At 45.6% G+C, this 22246-nt stretch overlaps 1 protein-coding gene across 2 annotated transcripts in view; it reads left to right on the top strand.

Moving 5' to 3' along the window:
- Positions 1-22246, top strand: part of STPG4 (sperm-tail PG-rich repeat containing 4) — a 349889-nt gene that overhangs the window by 313679 nt on the left and 13964 nt on the right. For both annotated transcript variants that reach the window (XM_078647099.1, XM_078647098.1), the window contains exon 7: positions 6596-6703. In XM_078647099.1, coding sequence (XP_078503225.1) covers positions 6596-6703 — 108 coding nt within the window. The remainder of the gene's footprint in view (positions 1-6595; positions 6704-22246) is intronic.

The raw sequence follows: 22246 nt of genomic DNA on the forward strand, positions 1-22246 counted from the left end.
CATCCAACTTACCTGACCAGAGAGATTTACTGTCCAAAGCACCTCTAAGGGAGTGAGCTTGAAATTTCTTTAAGTCAATACCTGCTAAACTCATGACGGTTTTAACCCATCTAGCAACAGAGACCAAGGTTATACCTGTATGCGGTTTAACAAAGGAAATAAGTAATTGGTTCACGGCCAGGGGACAAAGAGCAAACATTCTGCGATCATACTCTCTCATGCAATTCAGTACACAAATTTTTGGGCATAAATCAAAACGTGTATAAAACATTGAATCAGACATAGTCTTTGTTCGTCTATAAATCTCAAATTTAACACCGAACACGTTATAGGATCTATTTGCAACCTCCAGGGCTTTGACACCAGAGACCCTTCTGCAGGAAATTAGGCATAGCAGAGTAGCAAGCTTAATGGAAAGGTTTTTCCTATTCAGAAGAGTATTATACGGCCAGTTATTGAAAAGATCTAGGATTAGCTTAACGTCCCAGAGACTTTTGTATTTAGGTTTAGGAGGCCTTCTTAAATGAATACTTTTCATCACTCGGCAAACAATGACATTTGTAGCTACAGTTTTACCGTTGACAAGGACATGGCCAGCAGAGATAGCCGATCTATAGCAATTGATAGTTCTATAGCTGAGACCCTTTTCAAACTGTTCAACAAGGAAGTTTACAATGTCAACAATAGGTGGCTTCAAGGAATCCAGGTTCCTTTCCATGCACCAAAGAACCCAGTTTCTACAAATGTTGTTATATCTGTAGTGAGTGCCTGGGGCCCAAGACTCTCCGAGGAGAGTTGCAGCTGTCGACGAAAGCCCAGAGATTTCTTTGGTTCTCCTGACACTCTCCAAGCAAGAAGGTTCAAACTCCCTGTCTGGGTTAGGGGGTGACTTCCTCCATCTATGTCTGTTAGAAGATTCTCTAGGATAGGAATTAAGAAGGGGGGGTTGCAAGCTAGTTCCAGAGTGGTGGGGAACCAGACCTGAGATGGCCAGGAGGGAGTTATTAGGACAAGGGAACACTGGTCCAGTCTCACTTTCTGTAAAAACTCTTTAGATCATAGCAAAGGGAGGGAAGGCATATGCTTTGACTTCTTTCCAGGACTGGAGAAAGGCATTCACTGCCAGAGCACCCGTGTCGGGTATACAGCAGAAATATTTTTCCAATTGAAACGTTAGTCTGCTCGCAAATAGGTCTATCTCTAGAAGACCCCAAATCTTGTTCAGGGTGCTCAACACAGAAACATTGAGCTTCCAATCGCTGTGATCTAACAGGAATCTGGAGTTCCAGTCCGCAGAGATGTTCGTTTTTCCCGGGAGGTATTCTGCCCTGAGAGCGATCTTGTGCTCCAGACAGAACATCCAGAGTTTCTTGGCTAAATTCAAGAGGTCTGCAGATTTGGTGCCTCCCAGACGATTTATGTAGGCTACTGCGGAGATGTTGTCCATCTTTAAGATGACTGACCTGCCCTGGAGAGAGTGTTTAAAGCTCATCAAGGTGTAAAGACCAGCTGTTAGCTCCAAGTAGTTTATGTGGTGAGAGGATTCCTCCTCTGACCAGATACCATCCATGTTCTGATCGAGAAGGCAAGCTCCCCAGCCATGAAGCCTTGCATCTGACTCTAACACAAACTCTGGTTTTGATCCAAAGATCGCTTTGTCATTCCACGCTTCTAGATTCTCGAGCTACCAGGCTAGTTCCGATTGGGCCTCCTGATCCAAAGTAATCTGATCTCCGTACCAGAGGCCGGATCTTAGGGTTCTCGCTTTTACCCTTTAGAGGGCCTGATAGTTTAGGGGGGCAGGAAAATGGCTTGGCTGGGGGAGGAGAGGAGACCCAGTAATCTGGCTAATTCCGTCAGAGATAAATCTTCTTGTTTCAGGACATGTCTTATTTCCTTCTTGATTTTAGCAATTTTCTTGGAAGGGAGTAAAAGGAGACATCTCGAAGTATCTACGGTAAAACCTAAGAACTCGAGAGTTCTGGAAGGAGTCAAGAAGGATTTTTCTTTGTTTATGATGAATCCTAAGCTTTCTAGGAGATTCATTACAGTCTTCAGATATTGAACTAGTTGTGGGAGGTCTTGTGACATAATGAGAATGTCATCTAGGTATTTGATCAGACCCCTTTCTCTCAGAGATGAGGCGATAGTTCTCATGACCACGTGAATTGAGGAAAGGGTTGGTGAATTTCGGCCATAGGAATGGTGAAGTAACTATCTTTTAGGTCCAATTTGACTAGCCAGTCTCCTTCTAATAGTAGGTCCCTCATTAGGTAGATGCCCTCCATCTTGAAGTGTCTGCAAACTAAATATTTGTTTAGTTCTCTTAGGTTTATCACAGGTCTCCAACCCTTGTTCTTTTTTCCACAAGAAAGAGTGTGCTTATGAATCTTAATGCTTCCAGGGGGAACTCTATTATTGCTCCTTTCTGAAGCATGGAGGAGAGCACCTCCTCTGCTATTTTTTGATGATCTAGAGGGAGACGCATCTCTCTCGGGAAAGAGGTTTGTGTAGGTGTTTGTGTAAAAATCTATCATAAATAACCTGACGGTGTTTAAAACCCTAGGATCTTGGGTGATCAATCTCCAATTCTGATAAAAGTATTTGAGTCTGCCTCCTACTTTTTGGGGGAAAGAAGGGGAAGGAGGGGGGAGAAGAGTATAGGGTTGATGGAGTTGGATGTTCCACGGGATCTAAACCCGCTGTCACGGGGTCCTCTGCCTCTCTGGGGGTAGAATTGATGAGTGTTGAACTGGTAGTACCCTCTTCCTTAGCCACGGGGTCTCGAAGAGGGCCTTTGATTAAAGCGGCCAGAAGAGAGGCCCCTTCTTCTGGCCCGGCCAAAAAGGTTAGGATTAAACACTCTGAGCATATTTTGTTGGGCCTAATCGAAGGCGGTGAATGTAGACACGTACTTCCGCAAGGATTTGATAAGGTGTTTGCCAAAGAGTAATCCTTTTGGGTTTTCTGATGGCTCTCTGTCAGCCATATCACTGAGTTTGGGATTTATTTTAGTCAGAACGACCCTTTGTCTCTCTGCGTTGAGGCTTGCATTTGCATTACCCAGAAGTATCAGTGCCCTCTGGCTCCAGCTCCTGATCAGCTCGGTGTTAAGAGGTGTGCCATTGATGTGGCTTTCCTCAGGGGAATCTATGATTCTGGCTAACAGACGCAGGACGTCGAGAAGACGGTCCTGGCATCCTTTCAGGGATCTTTCCATTCCTTTCCTTGTATCTCGTCCGAGCTTGAAGAGGAATTTAATCAGCTTGGAATCCAAATTGGGGGTATAGCAGGTCTTGTCCTCAATAGATGGGTTAGAGCATTCAGCTCCAGAATGTTCCGAGTGTCCCTCTCTAATAGGTTTCTTAGCCATTTTTTGATTAGTTTTGCAACGTGATCTTGTGGCCACCACTCTGAACTTCTGGGTTGTTTGAGGTTTAAGAGGGAAAACATTTCTTCCCCTAAGGGGTCAAGGATATTGTTCTTTGAGGATGATGGGATTCCTCGTCCAGACTGTAAAATTCTTGATCAAGGTCTAGGACATACTCATCAGGTATGTCTGAGGATTTATCATCATTAAACTAGATGTCTGCCATATTGTAGTGAGCACTGTGATATTTTGTGCCGCTAGGGACACCCAGATGTTTTGTGCCGCCAAGGCCACCCGAGTAAGTTGTGCCGCTGGGGACACCCAGGGAGTTTGAGGTGTGGTGGCCTCCGTTAGTAGTTGAGGTGCTAGGACCTCCCGGATTTGATGAGGTGCTAGGACCTCCCATAGTGCTTTTAGGTGTCATTTGATCAACATTTTTACTTTCCTTTAATCTTTTGCCCCTTAATTCAGTGATATCGTCAGAGTAGTGTGGGTTTAAAATTTCTGTGATCTCGTCCTCCTCGATGGGGAGTGACCTTTTTGAGGACATGACCTGGGTCAAGGTCTCAATCATGCGGGACCTTATTCCCTTATGTAGGATTTTTTTAAGGGCTTCATTATCAATATTAGGAGTAGGTGCAAAAGTGCCATCTGAGTCAGGGTAAGACATGGTGCAGATAGGGGAGAATATGTTGTAATTTAGCAACGTGCCCCTTTAAGAATCAAATTGTAAATTGAAGTTATGCCAAACTGAGCCAAATATCCTTTAAAGGTAGTGATAATGCCGTTTAAAGGAGGCTGTACAATAAGGTAATATTAGCTATTTGGTCATGAGCCTTGAAATTGGTAATGAGCTTTGAAATAGTATTAGTAAAGGCCCTTTAAATTAGATAACATTAAACCTCCTTTTTTTATGCAGTATCGTTAAAACTATTACTTGCGCTTTGTGGGTAGCAGCTGCTCGCAAATAGGTGTCGAGCAACTGACAAACGAGTGCTCGAGCGATAAGCTGCTGCCCGTTGTCATGGCGATGAGTGCGATCGTCAAGGCAGGCGGTATGTAAGGCCAGGCGGGAATGCAGAGAAGAAAGGTTCCTGGCAACGGGAGGACATAGCGCTCCCATTGCCAAGGATTCGTCCTCTAATGCCTAAAGCGATGAAGGGTCGCGCTGAAGCTTGCATCCTGCATCGGGGACAGATGTAAATTAAGATCCTCCCATTATTTTGTTGTAAGCGGGCCTAAAGTGTTATTTGACACTAGCGATCAAGTTGGTTACATCGCTGCAAAATTTAAAGAAAACTTAAAATGGCAAAAAATACTAGTGCAATAAAACAGGTAAAACTTAACAGCAACGCTATGAATAAACGGACAATACAGTACTTACCAGCTATACCTGAGGGAGCATTGTAGTAGGGGTTAGGAAAGGCATAACACCGGGTGTTAGTGAGAAGGTGTTGGAATTATTAAAAAAGGGGGGGAGGGATCTCCATAAACTGGAGATCAGAATAGAGGCAGGGATGGGGTTAAGCCACGAGAAAGATACCTAAAGGCAAAGAGAAGGATAATAATAGGTAATGGTAAAGGTAAAATCAACTTATCTGCTTGGAGGGGAAACATCGTTAACAACGCGGTCACTACACCGCAATGCTGTTAGAACGCGGTCGTTACAACGACCGCGATGTAACCATGCTATGCCATTACAACGCAAGTCTTTACATCGACTTGCGCTAGATGGCGTGCTAACATTGCAAATAGTGTAGTTTACTATCCCAACACCTTCCCGACTGTTAAGTGGACTGGAGTTGGAATAGTAAATTACACTTTTCTAATGTTAGCACGACATCTAGCGCAAGTCGATGTAAAGACTTGCGTTGTAATGGCATAGCGTGGTAACATCGCGGTCGTTGTAATGACAGCGATGTAACGGCACGCGTTGTAATAACTAGCGTTGTTCCGTCATACATCCGCTTGGAGCCATTTTTAAAAGAGGCAGATAGTTGAGGGCTCATGCCTTTTATGTGTTTCTAAAGTTCTGTTCTGGAACCTTTTAATATTGCGATGTAATGCAAAATGTAGCCTCCGTTCTTGTAATGAAATCCCTTGGACGATATGCCCTTTGTTTTAATGTACTAAAGTGCCTGGGGTGTCCCTGCGGTGTGTCGGTACGGATGGAACTGCAATTAAAAATAGAGACTTACAGTAGCTGTGTGACTTTGGAGCCCTATGTAACATACAGACCCCACTCGGGGCATCCACACCATCAGAAAAAACAGACTTTTCAATACAGATCCCAGTTGGGGTGTAACCCTTCCAGGTGCCTCAGTCTGAGACAGGGAGCAGAGGGGCTTAAAGGATCACAAGGTAACCAACAGCCACACAACAGAATTTTGAGCTGCAAATGGGTGTTTTTTCTTGGACTCTATGGTCCAAAATGGAGCAACAGCACCCTCTAGCATGTGGAGGCTCTCCTAGCACTCACAAATGCCCGCAAAATGAGCAAACATCGGCGCCACATGAGGAATGCCCTTTGTACTTATTGCAAGAGGGAAAAACCAAATTACATCCATAATGCCCAAAATGATCATGTTTAACCATGAACATGCAGGAAACACTGAGGAGGCACTTAACTCTGACTGCAGAGAAAAAGGGGGACATGAAGACAGTGGAAGGACTATAATGGGACCTACCTTATGATTGGTCATTATTACGTTGTTTCTCCTTCCCTAAGGTTCATGGGAAAAGTAGTTTTGAGTTGATACTGTGAAATGGCTGCTGTGAAATAAAGCAAATAGAGTAAGCATAATCCCCTCCTCCGATCCTGACATAGAATTTGACTGAGAACAAGAGAGAGAGAGAAAAGGCAGCAAATATGGAAAGAATAAGGAAAAGAGAGATTGAAAAAAGTCAAACAGAGCAACCAGGTATTAAAATGAACATGCAAGAGTGAGATATAGCGACTGGTAGAGTATATTGTTAAAATAAAGAGGCATGAGGTGAAATCAAAACTAGAGCTTTTTTGGATTCGGCAACCCTGGCATTCAAAACCAGCGCCTGCTGAGGGTATCTAAGAAAAAAGTTAGGACTTAGTACATACTTTTACAAATTAAGCACTGTCAAAGCACTACCATTTTATCTGAATATGTATTGCCTTATTTTGCCACTAAATTGATTCTTTTTAAGAGCCCTCCACCTACAAAACTGATTAGCAAAGTGTTGTCGTTTCAGAAAGACGGACCAGGACCAGGTCATTATGAGGTAAAAACGGTTGATCCTCGGTGTGCTATTTCATCCTGTTTCAAGTCAAGAGTTCCTAGATTCAACGACAGGCATTCAGTAAGTTGTTAAAAAACAGAAAAATGCGGAGCTAAGGTATCATGATAATGAAAGTGCATTAAACTGAATTACTGCTTACTTTCAATTGCCAAAGAGTTAAAGGTCCCAGAACTTAGAGTTTCATTTTACAGAGGCCACTATGTTTTTCTGAACCCAAATGGGGTAATTCAGTAAAAAAATCTGATGATCCAGGCCATTTGAAGGTACAGTGTTGCTCTTTGATTTCCCACTATCCACCTTCCTGTCCCACATTTCCTGTTTAAAATTGTTTCTTTTCATAGCATGGTGGAGGCGGATACGCCCATATTTCTTTTACATTTCTTAAAACAGACTTCGGGCCTGATTTTTATCTTGGCGGATTGGATACTCCATCACAAACTTGACAAATATCCCATCTGCCATATATCCTATGGCACTTGTAATAAGGCAGACAGAATATTTGGTCGTATTACAAAGCGCAGTATATCCAATGGCCCTTGTAATACAGCAGACAGGATATCCATCACATTTGTGACAGACTATCCAATCTGCCCAGATATAAATCAGGTCCTTAGTAATTCTTTCTTTGGAGCATCTGAGGAGATGCCCAAAGTCAAACGTCAACTCTATGGCCTCCTGAAATAACACCAGAACCAAAGCAAATGTGGAGATGGGCTGGGGGGTTGTAGGGATGCTCCTTTGCAAGTGAAGTTGATTAGGGTGTACTCAAGTTCATCCTTAGATGTTATCTTCAGCTTCATTGCTGTAATCTTGGAATGTCGTTTATCATTTCTATGATGGTGTCATAGATGTTCTTTATACAGAGGTGTCATGGGGGCTTCAAAAGGTCTACAGATATTCGGATTAGCATTTCGGCAAATTATGTAAGAGTAATTATTCTGAGCATTGAATGGATCACTTCCTTTTTTATAAATTCCTGCTTCCTTTGAAGCACTTCAACAGTCATTAGCATCGCTGGCAGATGGTGAGTAAATAATGTGTTCAATGGGGAGCACCCACCTTCCAATGACGGAGCTGGTTAGCGCCAAATAGGGTGAGCCCAGTATGTTATTGTATGGCATCTTTCAGCGATTACTGATTTTAACTTAAAAGGTCAGATTTACAGCAGTACTAGAGTAAAGCTCTTTCTGGCCTTTTGCCTGGATCCACTGAGGCTTTGCCATGGGTTTGCTATCATTGAATATGTGCACAGCCACATCTTATGATATTTAATGTGAAATGTCTCCATGGGGCAAACGAGGTGTGCAGAATTTCATAAATGTATATTTCATTGCACATTAACAGTAGGTCCAATAATGCCATATATTTTCAAGTAAATCCGGAGGGGGTTTGTATATGTGGGCCCAACATGATAAGAGAGACAGTTAGAGGAAAGGAAACCTAAAATATATTGGTGAGTCGATCATGAACATCAATTCTATAAGTAGAAAGGTGTTTCCTTTTTAGGAACATATGATCCAACGTACGAGTAGCTTCGTTATAGGACCAACAAAGTTCAGTGTAGATTAGGTTCAGTTTAAACATTCTAGACGGTGTTCAGTATAGGAAATGTGCAGTGCAAAAACATGTCTGAGGTAGAGAGGGAATCAATTTGTTACCGAGAAGGTTGTTCGAGATAAGTAGCCACTAGGAGTCTGGAATGGGAGGGGGATATTTAGAATTTGAATATATTTAGACCACCACTTTTGAATGGGTGAAGAAAATGGAACTAATGCGCTATGTAGAGCTTTGTATATTTTGTACGCTATGTGAATGCATCTACTCGTTTGTTGAATAAAAGAGAGGAGACTTGATGGGGGCAGTGTATCTAATTTAGATAGTTTCAATTAGATTTTTTAGAAATCTGCAGAAGTCCATGTTGGACAAGGAGTACTTCTCCTGGATTGAGGCAAAGGATAGGGGGACACCGTCCTCCAACAGGTCAGATGCCTCGTTGATGCCTCTAGTGGTCCAAACAGAGCCCACTTCAGCTGTGGTTATTGTTTAAGGATTATTCGATAAACAAAGGGCAGAGGATTTAGATAGGAGAGTGTGAATCGTATAAAGAAAGATACGGGTGGAGTGAGATACCGTCAGAGTGTTCATTGTTAGTGCTGCAATCAGGGAGTATGGAGATATAAGGTGGCTTTCTATCAAGAGTCAGGGAACTGCCATGGTGGACTGAGTATCAAGCCAGCATGCACAAAGTGCTAGAAGGAAGGCCGTTTGGTAATCAAACTCATTTGAAGACTACATCCTCCCATCAGATGTGGCAGTCTGAGCATCGTAAGGCTCATTCTGTTTTTTTTAGTGTTCCACAGAAAGCTTGAAGCAAATTTATCAACAGTGGAAAAGATATTTGGAGATAAACATACAGGAAACATCATGGCCAAAAAATTCACTAGTGAAGTAATCATCATTTTCAAAGTTTCCAATCTCCTCCACCATGATATAAATTTTGGGGACAAAGGGATAGAAGATCCTTAATTTGATCTAAGGTCTTTTGCTCATTAATATCTAATGACTGAAAGATTACTAGAAATCCAGATACCAAGCTACTTTATCATTTTTGGTTGCCAGTGAAAACCAGACTGTCTAATACAAGAAGAATGATAATGGACATTGAGGGGCATGACCTCCATCTTGTCTCTATTTAAAGTGTAGTCCGAGAATTCTGAAAAATATTGGATATGGGAAATTAGTTTGAGATTGTAATGTCAGGGTTCTCTGAGAAAATTAGTATGTCATCTGCGTAGGCAGCTGTTTTAAATGTATGTGGTTCAAAGACACATCTTTGATATCAGGGGACTCATTAATCAGGACCAGTCTATGGCCAGAAGGAACAAAAGGAAAGAAAGAGGACAACCCTGACAAGCACCTTGATTTCGATGGAAGGGGAAAGAGAGTGCCTCAATAATTCTTATTCTGGCAATGGGAGCAGCATATAAGGACACAGCCATTGAGAAGAAGGATTCACCCAAATTATAACAGTCCAGTGACATCTCTAGAAAGGGCCAGTACACTTTGTCAAAAGACTTTTTGGCTTCTAGTGACTTTGCTATGGTGGCTGGAGATAGAGAAATGGAGGCTTTCTTGATTATGTGGTAAAAAAGACAAGTATCATCACACGCTATGCAGCCCATAACAAACCTGGACTGCGATTGATGAATTAGTTTAGGGATCAGAGAGCCTAGATGTCTTGCTAGGATTTTTGTTAGGATTTGTGCCTCCATATTCCGGAGGGAGATTGGTCTGTAGTTCTTAGCATCAAGGAGGTCCTTCCCCTCCTTGGGGAGAACATCTATGTTAGTCTCAGCTGCTGAGACAGATACTTTCCCCGATAGGGTAAAAGGAACATTTAGAACTCGATCTGAAGTCTAACCCGGACCAGTAGCCTTACCCCCGGGGATGAGTTTAATTGCTTGTACAATTTCACTGGACTCGATCGGCTTGATAAGGGGTATGCTTCTGTATCCAAGAGAGATTTCATGAGTATATGTTTGAGAAAAGAAGTACCGGCATCTTGTGTGGCTACAATCTTCGGGGTATAAAGAGAGGCATAATTTTTTTTTTAAGATCTCTAAAATATCTTGGGTTTTTAGTCTTAGTAATACCTTGGAGATCTTTAATTGCTTCTATGATAGAGCTGTTTTTGAAACATTTTATTTAGGTTTCTAGGGATTTGCCGGCTTCATTTAAGTAGAAATGTTTCTTACTCTTTTGGGCCTGTACTGCCAATTGTGCACTATTACTGATAATGGAGTTACATTCATATTTGAGTCACTTAATCTCTGCCATTAGAGATACATCGTTGAACCGTCTATATAACTATGTCTTATCTTTTAATTGCATTATCAAGGTTGAGCAAAGAAGTTTTGATGTCCTTATTCCTGTTATTCCTTGCTGATGTAGAAGCCCCTAATGTGCATTTCAGGGTGTCCTATAAGACCACTGGAGAAGAAACTGATCCAGTGTTTCCCTTTAAGAATTGTGAGATTTCTTTATCCAGCCATAGTCTGTCCTCTTCAGAGTCGAGGAGCACTTTGTTCATACTCCAAGTGCCCCTTTTGTGGTGTGTGGGTTAGAATTTAAAGGAGACTGTAGTGGCCGCATTGTCAGAGACTAAAGTGGTGTCTATTGAGGAGTTGAGGGTGTCTACAGAAAGGCCAGCGCTAAACAGAATAAAATCAATCCTAGAAAAGGAATTATGAGGGGGAGAGGAAAAAATGTGAAGTCACTGCCTATGGGTTTCTGTAGGCGCCAGATATCAAATAGTTTATGGGTCATGCATAAATCGAGCATGGCTCTATGTGCTTTAGGAAGTCTATATTGAAACACTAATTGTCTGTCAAGAATTATATCCATAGCTAAGTTGAAGTCTACCCCAAGAGTTGTAAGGAGATAAGTTTTAAATTAATAGTATGCCAAAATTGAGGATCATCACAATTGGGAGCATATACATTAATGGCATAAAGTTCACCATCACTATGTGAGGGTCTGTCTATAGACCCCCTGCCCTCGTTGTCCTGCTCCACTGCAATTAGGGAGAGACCAGATCATTTAAAAAATAGTGTAATCACACCTTTCCTTTATGAGATTGCAGGGAAACAGGCCAAGTCAGAGAACATGCCAGAGCGAACGGAAAGAGCGTCTTTGTGACCAATTTTAGTTTCTTGAAGGAAGATTATATCTCCTTTGAGACCAGTGCAATAGTCTAGTATTTTCCTATTTGTTTTACTGGGTGGTTTAATCCTTTACCATTGAGAGAGATTACTTTCAGATCAGGCATCTTGGAGCAGAGTGGTGGATTATAACATAAACCGGAATATAAATGCCGGAAGGCCACAAGGTAAAATAATCTGGGCTTAGTGGGGTGTGCCCCATGGCTCACGGGAAGGGGTAAGAAGGAGAAAACAGAAGAAAAAGAGGGGCGAAAAAAAGAACTGAAAATAAAGCAAAGCCAAGAATCCTCTCGGCAAAAAGAGATGAAACGTCACAAGGGACGAAGTGTAAATTTAAGAGGTTTTGGGAACATCCATGTGCGGACAGAGCATGGGGAAGCCCCCACGCCAGCAACATATCAGAACAATCCCTTGAAATATGATAACGCTGTCAACCACACAGTCAGGAGAAGCTAGCAAGAAGATACTCCTGATCAAGTGATACAAATACTAAGCATAAGAATTACAATGTAAAATCACGAAAGAACACAGATTGGGAACAAATATGTATGAGGCCATATACAACCTAACAATAGCATGAATATGACTAAATGTTACCAAACATCTGGTCCAAAAGGAAAGGGTGACAATCTAGAGAGCATATATGAAAATACAAACTGTAATGAGGCAAAGACATAGAAAACGCAACACCATTGCATCAATACCAAGAAAGTAAACCTTAAGTAAATCCAGCATCCCCATCCTAAACCTGTGCTCTATAAGATTTATTTTTAAAAATAAATAAAAATAGGGTGATTGCAAAATGATTATGTCTTGAGACTTCGGTAAAACAACATAAAAATAAGGTTAAATATAAGACATTTGTTAGGGACATTGCACAAACAATACTAAATGACCAAGATATGAGCCAAGCATCAATCAGTCACACAACACAGTTTGCCTAAGAAGATACGCAATTATCGGCACTCTGGGTGATAATTAGAGCTCTGCCATGAATTAGAGGTAGTGAAGTCACACTACCAGTAGATATACATGACTCATAACGCCTGAATGCAGAACAGTCACATCAACTACAGCCCGAAAGATGCAACTGGTGAAGAAATTAGAGAAACCTGTAGCACCATCTTCATCTATTTGAGTTTCAGATGTATTGTCCGAGAAGGTTGCGAGATCCTCAACTCCATCAAAGATTTGTGCTCTACCTCTGAACACGATTTTGAATCTTGAGGGACCGGTGAATGAGTTCAAGAGGGCTCTTTCAGTGAGTCTCTTTCTTAGGGCTAAAAAGTCCTTCCTCCTAGTCCCAGTATTTTCCGCATAGTCTTCAGAAATGGAGATCTTATTCCCTTGCCAGGTGACCCCCTCTAGATTTCCTCACATGAGTCAGAATGCTTTCTGCATGCAGTTGACATAGAGGCTTAAAAAGTACTGGACATGGAGCTGTAGAGTTTTTAGATTGCAAGAGAGGAATCTCGTGGGCACGCTTGATTTCAAAGTCTCTTTAAAAGGGGATTTGTAGAGTGGCCGGGATCAGGGACTCTAAGAACTCTACCATGGAAGGGGCTTTCTCCTCTGCATCCTCGGAAAGCCCAGATATCATGAGGAAGCCATGCCTGTTGTGGTCTTCCATATTGGTGATGTCCAGTTTGAGGGAGGAAATGCCCTGATCAATTCTCTTTAGCTACTTATCATGGGCAGCAGAACAATCCTCTACGTTGCCTATTCTAGTTTCAGCAGTTGAGTTGAATGTTTAAATCCTTTCAGGTCCCTCCTGACAGCAGCCACCTCCACTTGAAAAAGATTGGGTGTTTGTCTTGGTACTTTGTGCAATGTCATGTACAGCTTTATGTTTTTTCAAGATGGCTTCCATTGATTTAGAATCCTCAGATATATCCTTAATACGGGATTCTGGGAGTGGGGGTTCCTGTTAAGTATGTTTCAATTTCCCTTTAGGGTCTTTATCTAGGGATTTTTGGGATCGGACATGATGCCTTAAACAAATGTAGCTTAAGTGACTAAGTGCAGGTGGTTCTGAAAGCAGGACCTCAGATGTGAAGACCAAAGTGCAGCATGCAATGGGGGAACACAGATGGAAGGGCAAACACTGTTGAAATCCCTGTCGAAACCAGACCTACAAGCCCAAATACTCTCTCTGAATCAAGCCAGCGACCGGTAACCATTTGAGCCCCACCATGTAATGAAGATCCTGTTGGACACAAATCAGATCATGCCCGCATTTGGTAATAGATAGGAATCACTGACAGAATATCGACTCACAGAATATCGACCTACAGAAACATCGATGCTGGAATTTCGAAGGCAAGTATATCGACATCCTATCTACAACAAGGTAAGTACAAAAATATCGAAACCAAAATATTGATGCTAAAAATATCGTAATTAAAAATATCGTTTTTTTCTGTTAAAAATAAATGTGTAAAATAAACTAAATAATACTAATAAATTGAATGAACATAGTTAAAATATTTAATAATGTTTACAATTAATAAATAATACAAGTAAGATAATAAACAATAATTAAACATATACATAAACTATATAATATATACTTACTTAATAATTAACTTTTAATAATTATTTTAATTAATTATAAATGATTTATTAATACTATAAATTACAAATACATCTACACACATAAAATAATAACATAAATAAAAAGTACATAATTATTTTAAAAAATTAAACAAATTAAATATACTTTCAAAATATTTAAAATTAAATACTACCCTATCTAAAATAATACAACAAATATTAAATAGATAAATAAATAAAACTACTATTTAAAGTCCCAAAAAAACTACAGTAATGAAAACATTGAATAGCATAGAACGTAAGATTACTATTCCCACTCCAGAAAATGCAACAGTAGGGAAAGCGTTGGATAGCGGGTGGGTAAAAATTTCTATTCCGACTCCAGTGAGTGCAAAAGTAGGGAAAACGTTGGATAGCGTAGGGGTAAAAATTACTATTCCCACTCCAAAGTGTGAAACAGTAGGGAAAGCGTTGGATAGCGGGAAGGTACAAATTATTATTCCCACTCCAGAGAGTGCAACAGTAGGGAAAGGGTTGGATAGCATAGGGGTAAAAATTACTATTCCAACTCCAGAGAGTGAAACAGTAGGGAAAGCATTGGATAGCGTAGGGGTATGAATTACTATTCCCACTCCAGAGAGTGCAACAGCAGGGAAAGCGTTTGATAGCGTAAGGGTAAAAATTACTATTCCCGCTCCAGAGAGTGCAACAGTAGAGAAAGTGTTGGATAGCGGAAGGGTAAAAATTACTATTCCCACTCCAGTGAGTGCAACTGTAGGGAAAGCGTTGGATAGCGTAGGGCTATCTGCCCATCTACAATGTTGAGTTTGGTAACTGAGTGACTCTGCAGGAACGAGAACTCTGTTGAGTCATGAATGCCCTCCAAAGGTATGCCACTCAAGGAGGGCACGCACACTTCCCATGTTGATGGGGAGACCTTGCTAAGTCCCTCGCATGTGGAATGACCCAAAGCAGCTGACCGCGTTGTGTAGCCGCCAAAACTCTGCCCGCTGCACAGGGACTGCAAACTGGAGAAATGCCCGCATGCTCCCACTGCCATGAAGCTGTTCCCCCACCTCTCCAATGAGGAAACACCTGGCTACCGGGAAGAGAGTTGTGCAGGTACACAGTCTCTAAGTGCTGTGGGGCGATACCAGAGTGGTTGGAGTGCACACGCCGATCAACTGCTTCTCTAGCACGACGACTTCCTTGTGCAAAAGGAGGGGGCAACAGGGGATTTCAGACAGCCGACCCGGTCTCTCTTGTGGGATGGGTATTGCTGCGCTACTGCGGGTTGCCCGTCACAGTCCCCTCGGCTGGAGCGGGTCAGTATTGCACACAAAGATGGCCTTGCCGGTCATAAGCGATCACTTTGCTCTGAAAGAGACAACAAAGCGCTAACCCTGCGTGGGTTCCAGACCCTGGAACCATCAATCCCAGCTCTAAATAGCGTACACAGGTACCGGCATCACAGCAGAGGTACTCAGGTGCAAAATTTGACCGTTCTGAATTCGCAAAGAACAGAAGGCAAGCCAACTTGCCTTGAGATATCACTGGGGGCACCCAAGCAGGAGTGTAGGCAGCAGGCCAGCACACAGGGTCTATGCAAAGAGGCAGTCCATCTTGCTGCCAATCAGGCCACAGGTCAGCACAACAACAAGGGAGTCCAATGGCGGTTCTTCCTGACCATTGCTGCAATAGTAATGAAAAATCTACCTACACCTATAAGCAGGATGTAACAGCACTATTCCAAACATGGCAACACTACTCCTTTCATATCAGAAATTACCACTTACGAACATAAAAGGGAATTTCCAATGCTAACCTTTGAGAGGGGCAGCACTCACTGTAGTGAAAAACGAAATAGGGTGTTTGTCACTACCAGGACATGCTACACAATAAAGGAACATGTCTTACCTTTACCAACACAGCACCCGGCCCATATGGCTACCAAGGGCCTACCTTACAGGTGACCTATATGCAGTAAAAGTAACTTTAAATGCCAACTCAATGCAGCAGCAAACTGCACACACAGGCACTGCAGAGTCATAGGACTGAGACAGGTTTGAAAGGCGTATTCTGTGAGTTGTTCAAGCAGACCTGCAGGCCCACTAGATAGCATTTAATTTACAGGCCCTGGATATATGGGATACCACTGTACAATAGATTTACAAGTAAATTAAATATGTCAAACAGTTGTAGAGAAATCATACCATGTTTAAAGGAGAGAGCATTGTGCACTTTAGCACTGATTAGCAGTGGCAAAGTGCCCAGAGTCCTAAAGCTCACAAACACAAGTCAGAACAAATGCAGCAGTAAGGCAAAAGGTTTGGGTATAACCCTGCAAAAAGGGCCAGGTTCAACACACATGCACTCTAATGTAGTGTGTATCGCAAAAGAAAAATGTAGGGCTTGAAAAGCAAGCAGTGGAAGGACATTTTGTAATACATCCATGTTCTAGGGAAGGGAAAAACACAAGAAGAGGTAGGAAAAGCCTACACAAGCTAACAAATAAAAATCAAGTTACTGAGAGTGGCAGTAAAATGATTAGTGTTAAGCAGTGGGCAGGCTCTATGCCCACTGTAAGCTGACATAGGTCTTTTTGCCAACAGACAGCTTATGCTGTCTGGTAGGCGGCACGTAAAATAGCAGCCATGTGCCACTTATTTTAGGACATATGATAGCCAAGAGGAGTTGCTCTTTAATGTATAGCTTTGTAAACTTCACAATCAGCAGCTCTTGCCATGAACCCTAGTCCTTGGAGTTGAGTGAATTGTGTGATCCTGCACACATAATTAAATAAACCTGTACTTTGATTACCAAAACTTGCAAAAACATCAGATTTCTTAACAGTGACTCGGCTGACAGAGTGTTCTAGACCACATAGAGGTTAAAGCAATTTTGGTACCTGGCTCATTTGCTTTTTCATGCCATCGCTACACTAAATGAAACAAAGAAATGTTCAGACTGAAGTCCGAGAGGGAATATTATTTTAGCAATTATTAATTAATTTATTCATACATTTAATTACATGTTTATTTATTATATTTCATCTTTGGGCACCAAGCTTGCTCTTAAGACTTAAGTGTACTTTAGTATCACAATGTATTCTTCTGCTTTTTTTGCGAATAGATATTTATAACAGAATATTTGATACCTCTCTCCCACTTAAAAGATTACCTTAAAACATGCACCAATCATGCAGACCTTTTAGAAAATTTTAAAAGAACAGTAGTTTGGCCTAACACTGGATTTACGTGTCACAGGGCACATTGCCGTCACCACAATCCACACCACCACACATTTGTGTTAAAGAAACGGCCCATTTCCCAGCAGAAGTGCTCTGTATTCTTGCTGCAAACCAATAACGTGTGCCAAGTCGGTTCTGCATGGGGAGAGGTGACTGTGTCCCACCATGTCAGGAGATCTGAATACTATGAATAACACCAATGACTTGATAGATTCAGATGCTGCGAAAAAGCAAACGAGTGCAAGTGCATTTGGGGCACACCAGTAGGTGAGGGGGGGAAAGCACTGACACAGACAACCAGAATGTGTGTGAAAAAGGCCGCTTTATTGGAATCAGGTGCACCTATAACACAATCCCACCTGGCCTGTGCCGAACAAAACTACTGCTCACTAAATAACAACTGCCTGACAGTCCCCCCACCCCCACCCCTAAAGTTAACCCCAACATCGCAACTGAAATACAACACATGAAATACAACACATCCGCTCAGCAACCTACCCCTCTACTGAATGCCACAGTGACCTCCATGACCTCACCCCGCCTACCATACATTCCCGGGCCTCCCGCAAAACCACCCTATCTCCTTAGGAAAGCGCCCCCAATAACTGCACCTGTTCCAGCGACACCACAACTGAAACCCTAGCCAGTGCACCATCAACCAACAAAACCCCTCAAGACCCAGACCAAACCCCACCCCCCAGAAACAGGGCCAAAACATTTATTTTAAGGGAGGGAGGGCGGGACCAAGAAAATGCCTAGAGCCCTGGCTGCTGTGTCACTGCACCACGAACAGTGTGCAGTGACACAAAATGGCCGGCTAAATACTCAGCCAGCCCAAACGAGCCCAAAAATAGCCCAACCAGCCCAATTTCGCCCGCTACGGCGAGACCAGAGTGTCAAACTTCCTCCCTCCCCCCCCCTCCCCAGGTGCCCCAAACTTCCCCGGGGGGGAGAGCCTCCCGCTGGTCGGCCTCCCCCCCAAATCCCCATTGGGGCACACCAGTAGGTGAGGGGGGGGAAAGCACTGACACAGACAACCAGAATGTGTGTGAAAAAGGCCGCTTTATTGGAATCAGGTGCACCTATAACACAATCCCACCTGGCCTGTGCCGAACAAAACTACTGCTCACTAAATAACAACTGCCTGACAGTCCCCCCACCCCCACCCCTAAAGTTAACCCCAACATCGCAACTGAAATACAACACATGACATACAACACATCCGCTCAGCAACCTACCCCTCTACTGAATGCCACAGTGACCTCCACGACCTCACCCCGCCTACCATACATTCCCAGGCCTCCCGCAAAACCACCCTATCTCCTTAGGAAAGCGCCACTCAAAAGTCGCTTACGCCTTTCGACCCCCCCTTAGGACTCCTGCCTCCTGGGATACCTGAGCACCCCCAAAGCCCCATCCAAAGCCTCCCTAAGCTGGACTAAGTACAACTCCATGCCATACCTGGACAGGTGAACCCCGTCCTCCCGGAAAAAATATATCGCGCCATAGCGCAACTCCGGGTGCTCCATCCTCCCAACCCCCTCCCTGGCACAGAATTCCCGCATCTCCCGGTTAATTTTCCTCCGAGCTCTGTCTATGGCTCCCGGGCGCTCCGCCCCCCTCCACACATGCCTGGGAATAAACTCAGACCAGATAATATGGCAGCCCGCCCATTGCTTCTTAATTTCCCTCAGGTCCCTCTACATCTGCTTGAGCAGCGCCAGTCCCTTGCACTGCACCAAATCATTCTCGCCCAGATGAATCACCACCACATCAGGGCACACCCCCCCTCTCACTACTGTGTTCAACAAGGGCAACAACTCATGCCAACGCCTACCCCCTTCCCCCTCCAATGACAACGATACAGTCCCACATCCAATCCCAAATTGAGTGTCCGATGCCTGTCCCACTCCGCCTGTTCTGCCCTTTTGACGAATGAATGTCCCACAATATATACATTCAGAACAGCCGCTTCCGGCCCCGCCACAGCACCTGCAAAGACATACATATCAAGATCGGGAATCACCGTTACAACAACCCCTCCACCTCCCTCAACTGCACATACGTCCTGTAACAATCAGACTTCCACCGACCCAGCCTCTGTATCTCCTCCTTACCCCAACCCCTCCGTGCCGCCTCCGTCGCCGCCCCGATCCAAAAGGAATGCGTCCCGAAAGCCAGGGGGTCCTCACCCATGTACCGCAGGGCGCGCTGCAGAACCCCCAAAGCCTGAGACGCCGTCACTCCGTCACCCCCACCCTGTCCAAAAACCTCCCCCTCATTCTCGCCACTGCCCGCGATCAACCTCCTACCCCACGTCGCCGGGCATACCCCCTCCCGGCCGCCCGGTCCCAGTACCACCCAAGTCCCGACCCCACGCTGGTCCGTCTTAGAGCGCCGCAAATGCACCGCCACCTCCTGCGCTCGCACCTCCACCTCCCCCCACAACACCCCCCACCTCCCCTTCGCACCCAGCAACTCCGCCACTCGAAAAGCTCCAAAGAAAAGCCAAGACATCAAGGTAGAAAACCGCACCGCCTCGCCCTCGTCCCTGCACACCGCCGGGAGCGCCGTAATTACTCCTTCCAGCAAATCCACCGTGATGGGACGGCGCAGCCGCACCTCCGCCCCCTTCTCTCTCGCCCACCCCTCCAGCAGCCGGGTCCCCAACTCACCCGCCGACGGGGGGTAACCCCACCACAACTTTCCCATGAAAGCCACCACCGACAACTTGCCCGCAATCGACACCCGCGTCAGCCCCCTATCCATGAGCGCCAGCATGAACCTTACCACCTGTTCCTCCCGCCGCCACCGGTCCCCCTGCCGCACCGCACCTGACTGCAGGAACTCCTCCCACGCTAGTTCGTACGCCTTCCACGTAGACACTGCCACCGACGTCTTCACCAACTGAAAGACCCGGCCTCGCCCACTGACCACAGTTCCTCCGGCACTGGCGTCCTGACTTCCTTCGCCTCCGTGGCTAGCCCATGGAACCTCTCCCACTGTGAACGAGACAAGGCATCAGCAATGTCATTGTCCACTCCTGGAACGTGGTGCGCCTGAAACAGTATATCATTCTCCAAGCAGCGCAAGACAAACACCCTCATCAACTTCAGAACCTGCGGGTCCCGCGCCGACTGCCTGTTCACCACCTGAACTACGGCCATGTTGTCCACTCGGAACAGCACGCGCCTGTGAGCCAAAGCCCCCGCCCACACCGTGACCGCCACCACCAAAGGGAACAACTCCAAGAACGCAACGCTCCTCCCGCCCGCCTGCCACTGTTCCGGCCACTGCTCCGCACACCATTTTCCCTCCCAGTACAGACCGAAGCCACCTACGCCCGCTGCATCCGAGTACATGGTGACGTCCCTCTCCCAGTCCTCCGCCGGCGCCATGGGTACACCATTGAACCGTTCCAAGAACGCCCGCCACATGCGCAGGTCCTCCTTCATTCCTGCCGAAAGGCGCACATGATGATGCGGCAAAGTCAAACCGGACAACGCCAAACCCAAACGCCGGCAAAACGTTCGGCCCGCGCGCACCACACGGCAAGCAAAATTTAAATGCCCCAACAACACCTGCACCTCTCGCACCGTCACCTTCCTTTTTGACAACAGTCCATCCACCAGAACCATCATTGCTGACTCTTGTCTTCCGGTAGGCGCGCTTCCATGGCGACCGAGTCGAGCTCGATACCGAGAAAGGACAACACCGTACTGGGACCGCACGTCTTCTCTGGCGCCAAGGGAACCCCAAATCCCCCCATCAACCCGGCCAAACCATCCAGCTGCCGCTGACAGTCCTCCGCACCGGGCCGCCCCACCAGGAAGAAGTCATCCAGATAGTGCGTCACTGACTCCGAGCCTGTGCGTCTGGAAAAAACCCACTGTAGGAATGAGCTGAAGCGCTCAAATAGCGCGTAGGAAATGGAGCACCCCATCGGCAGCGCCTTGTCCACAAAGATGAGACCTTGGAACTGGATCCCCAGCAACTGGTAATCCGCCGGGTGCACCGGAAGCAGTCGGAACGCCGACTTGACATCGCATTTCACCATCAACGCCCCCGTTCCCGCCGCCGCAAAGAGCCTCCGCGCGACGTCTACTGACGAGTAAGTCACCGACGCCAACTCCGCCGAAATGTAGGCATTGACCGACTCCCCCTCCGACCAAGACAAGTGCTGTATCGGTCGGGACTGCCCCTCCTCCTTCTTGGGCACCACCCCGATGGGGGAAATGATCAAGCCCGGCAACGGCGGTGCCTTGAAGGGGCCCGCCATCCGGCCTTCTCTGACCTCTTTGAAAAGTTTCTCCCGCACAATGCCCTTATGTGCGTTCACCGACTTCAGATTGTCCGCCCAGCGAGCAATCCGAGGGCCCTCGTACCCCAGCCTGAATCCCTCACGAAAACCCCGACACAGCACAGCAGCATCCTCCGCCCGCGGATACGCCGCCAACCAAGGCTCCATCCGCTCAATCCTAACCGGCGTACAAGCCTTTTCCCAGAGCCTCCGCTCCTCCCCCTCTGCCTCCTCCCCTCCCCCCACTCTGTCCCCCTCTGGCTGGGGCACCTCCCTGCACAGGTTGCTGCCCCGGCGGGCCCCCGAGCCCCCAACACCGCAGCACCGGGTGCCTTCGACCGCATGACGAGCACTCGTGCCGGAAACGGCATGCCGCCCGCCCGCAGGCTCCTCTATTAAAGTCCCAGCAGGCCCCGACTGCGGCCTGGCTGCCAGAGTCTCCCTGCCCCACCCCCCCACGGGTGGGGCGGGCCGCAAAGGGGGGCGGCACCAGCGGCAGACCGCTCGCCATGTAAATGGTGTGGCCAAACTTGGCCCCTCCCATCGTTTGCTGGTACAGATCCGAATCCAGCTCCCCCCATTGCGCTTCCGGGTCAGCCGCCATGCGCGCCCGGAATTCCTTGTTATAGTTTGACCACGCATAACCGGCGTAAGTCACCTGGGCCCTCCGCACCACATCCATGTATTTAAACAGAGCGACGCACCGGTCCGGGAACGTCTCACAATACACGCTCGCGTATATGAGGAACGCCGCAGACCAGTTGTCTAACGTCAGAGGC

The sequence above is a fragment of the Lissotriton helveticus genome, chromosome 6, assembly GCF_964261635.1.
Source record: "Lissotriton helveticus chromosome 6, aLisHel1.1, whole genome shotgun sequence".
NCBI lineage: Eukaryota > Metazoa > Chordata > Amphibia > Caudata > Salamandridae > Lissotriton > Lissotriton helveticus.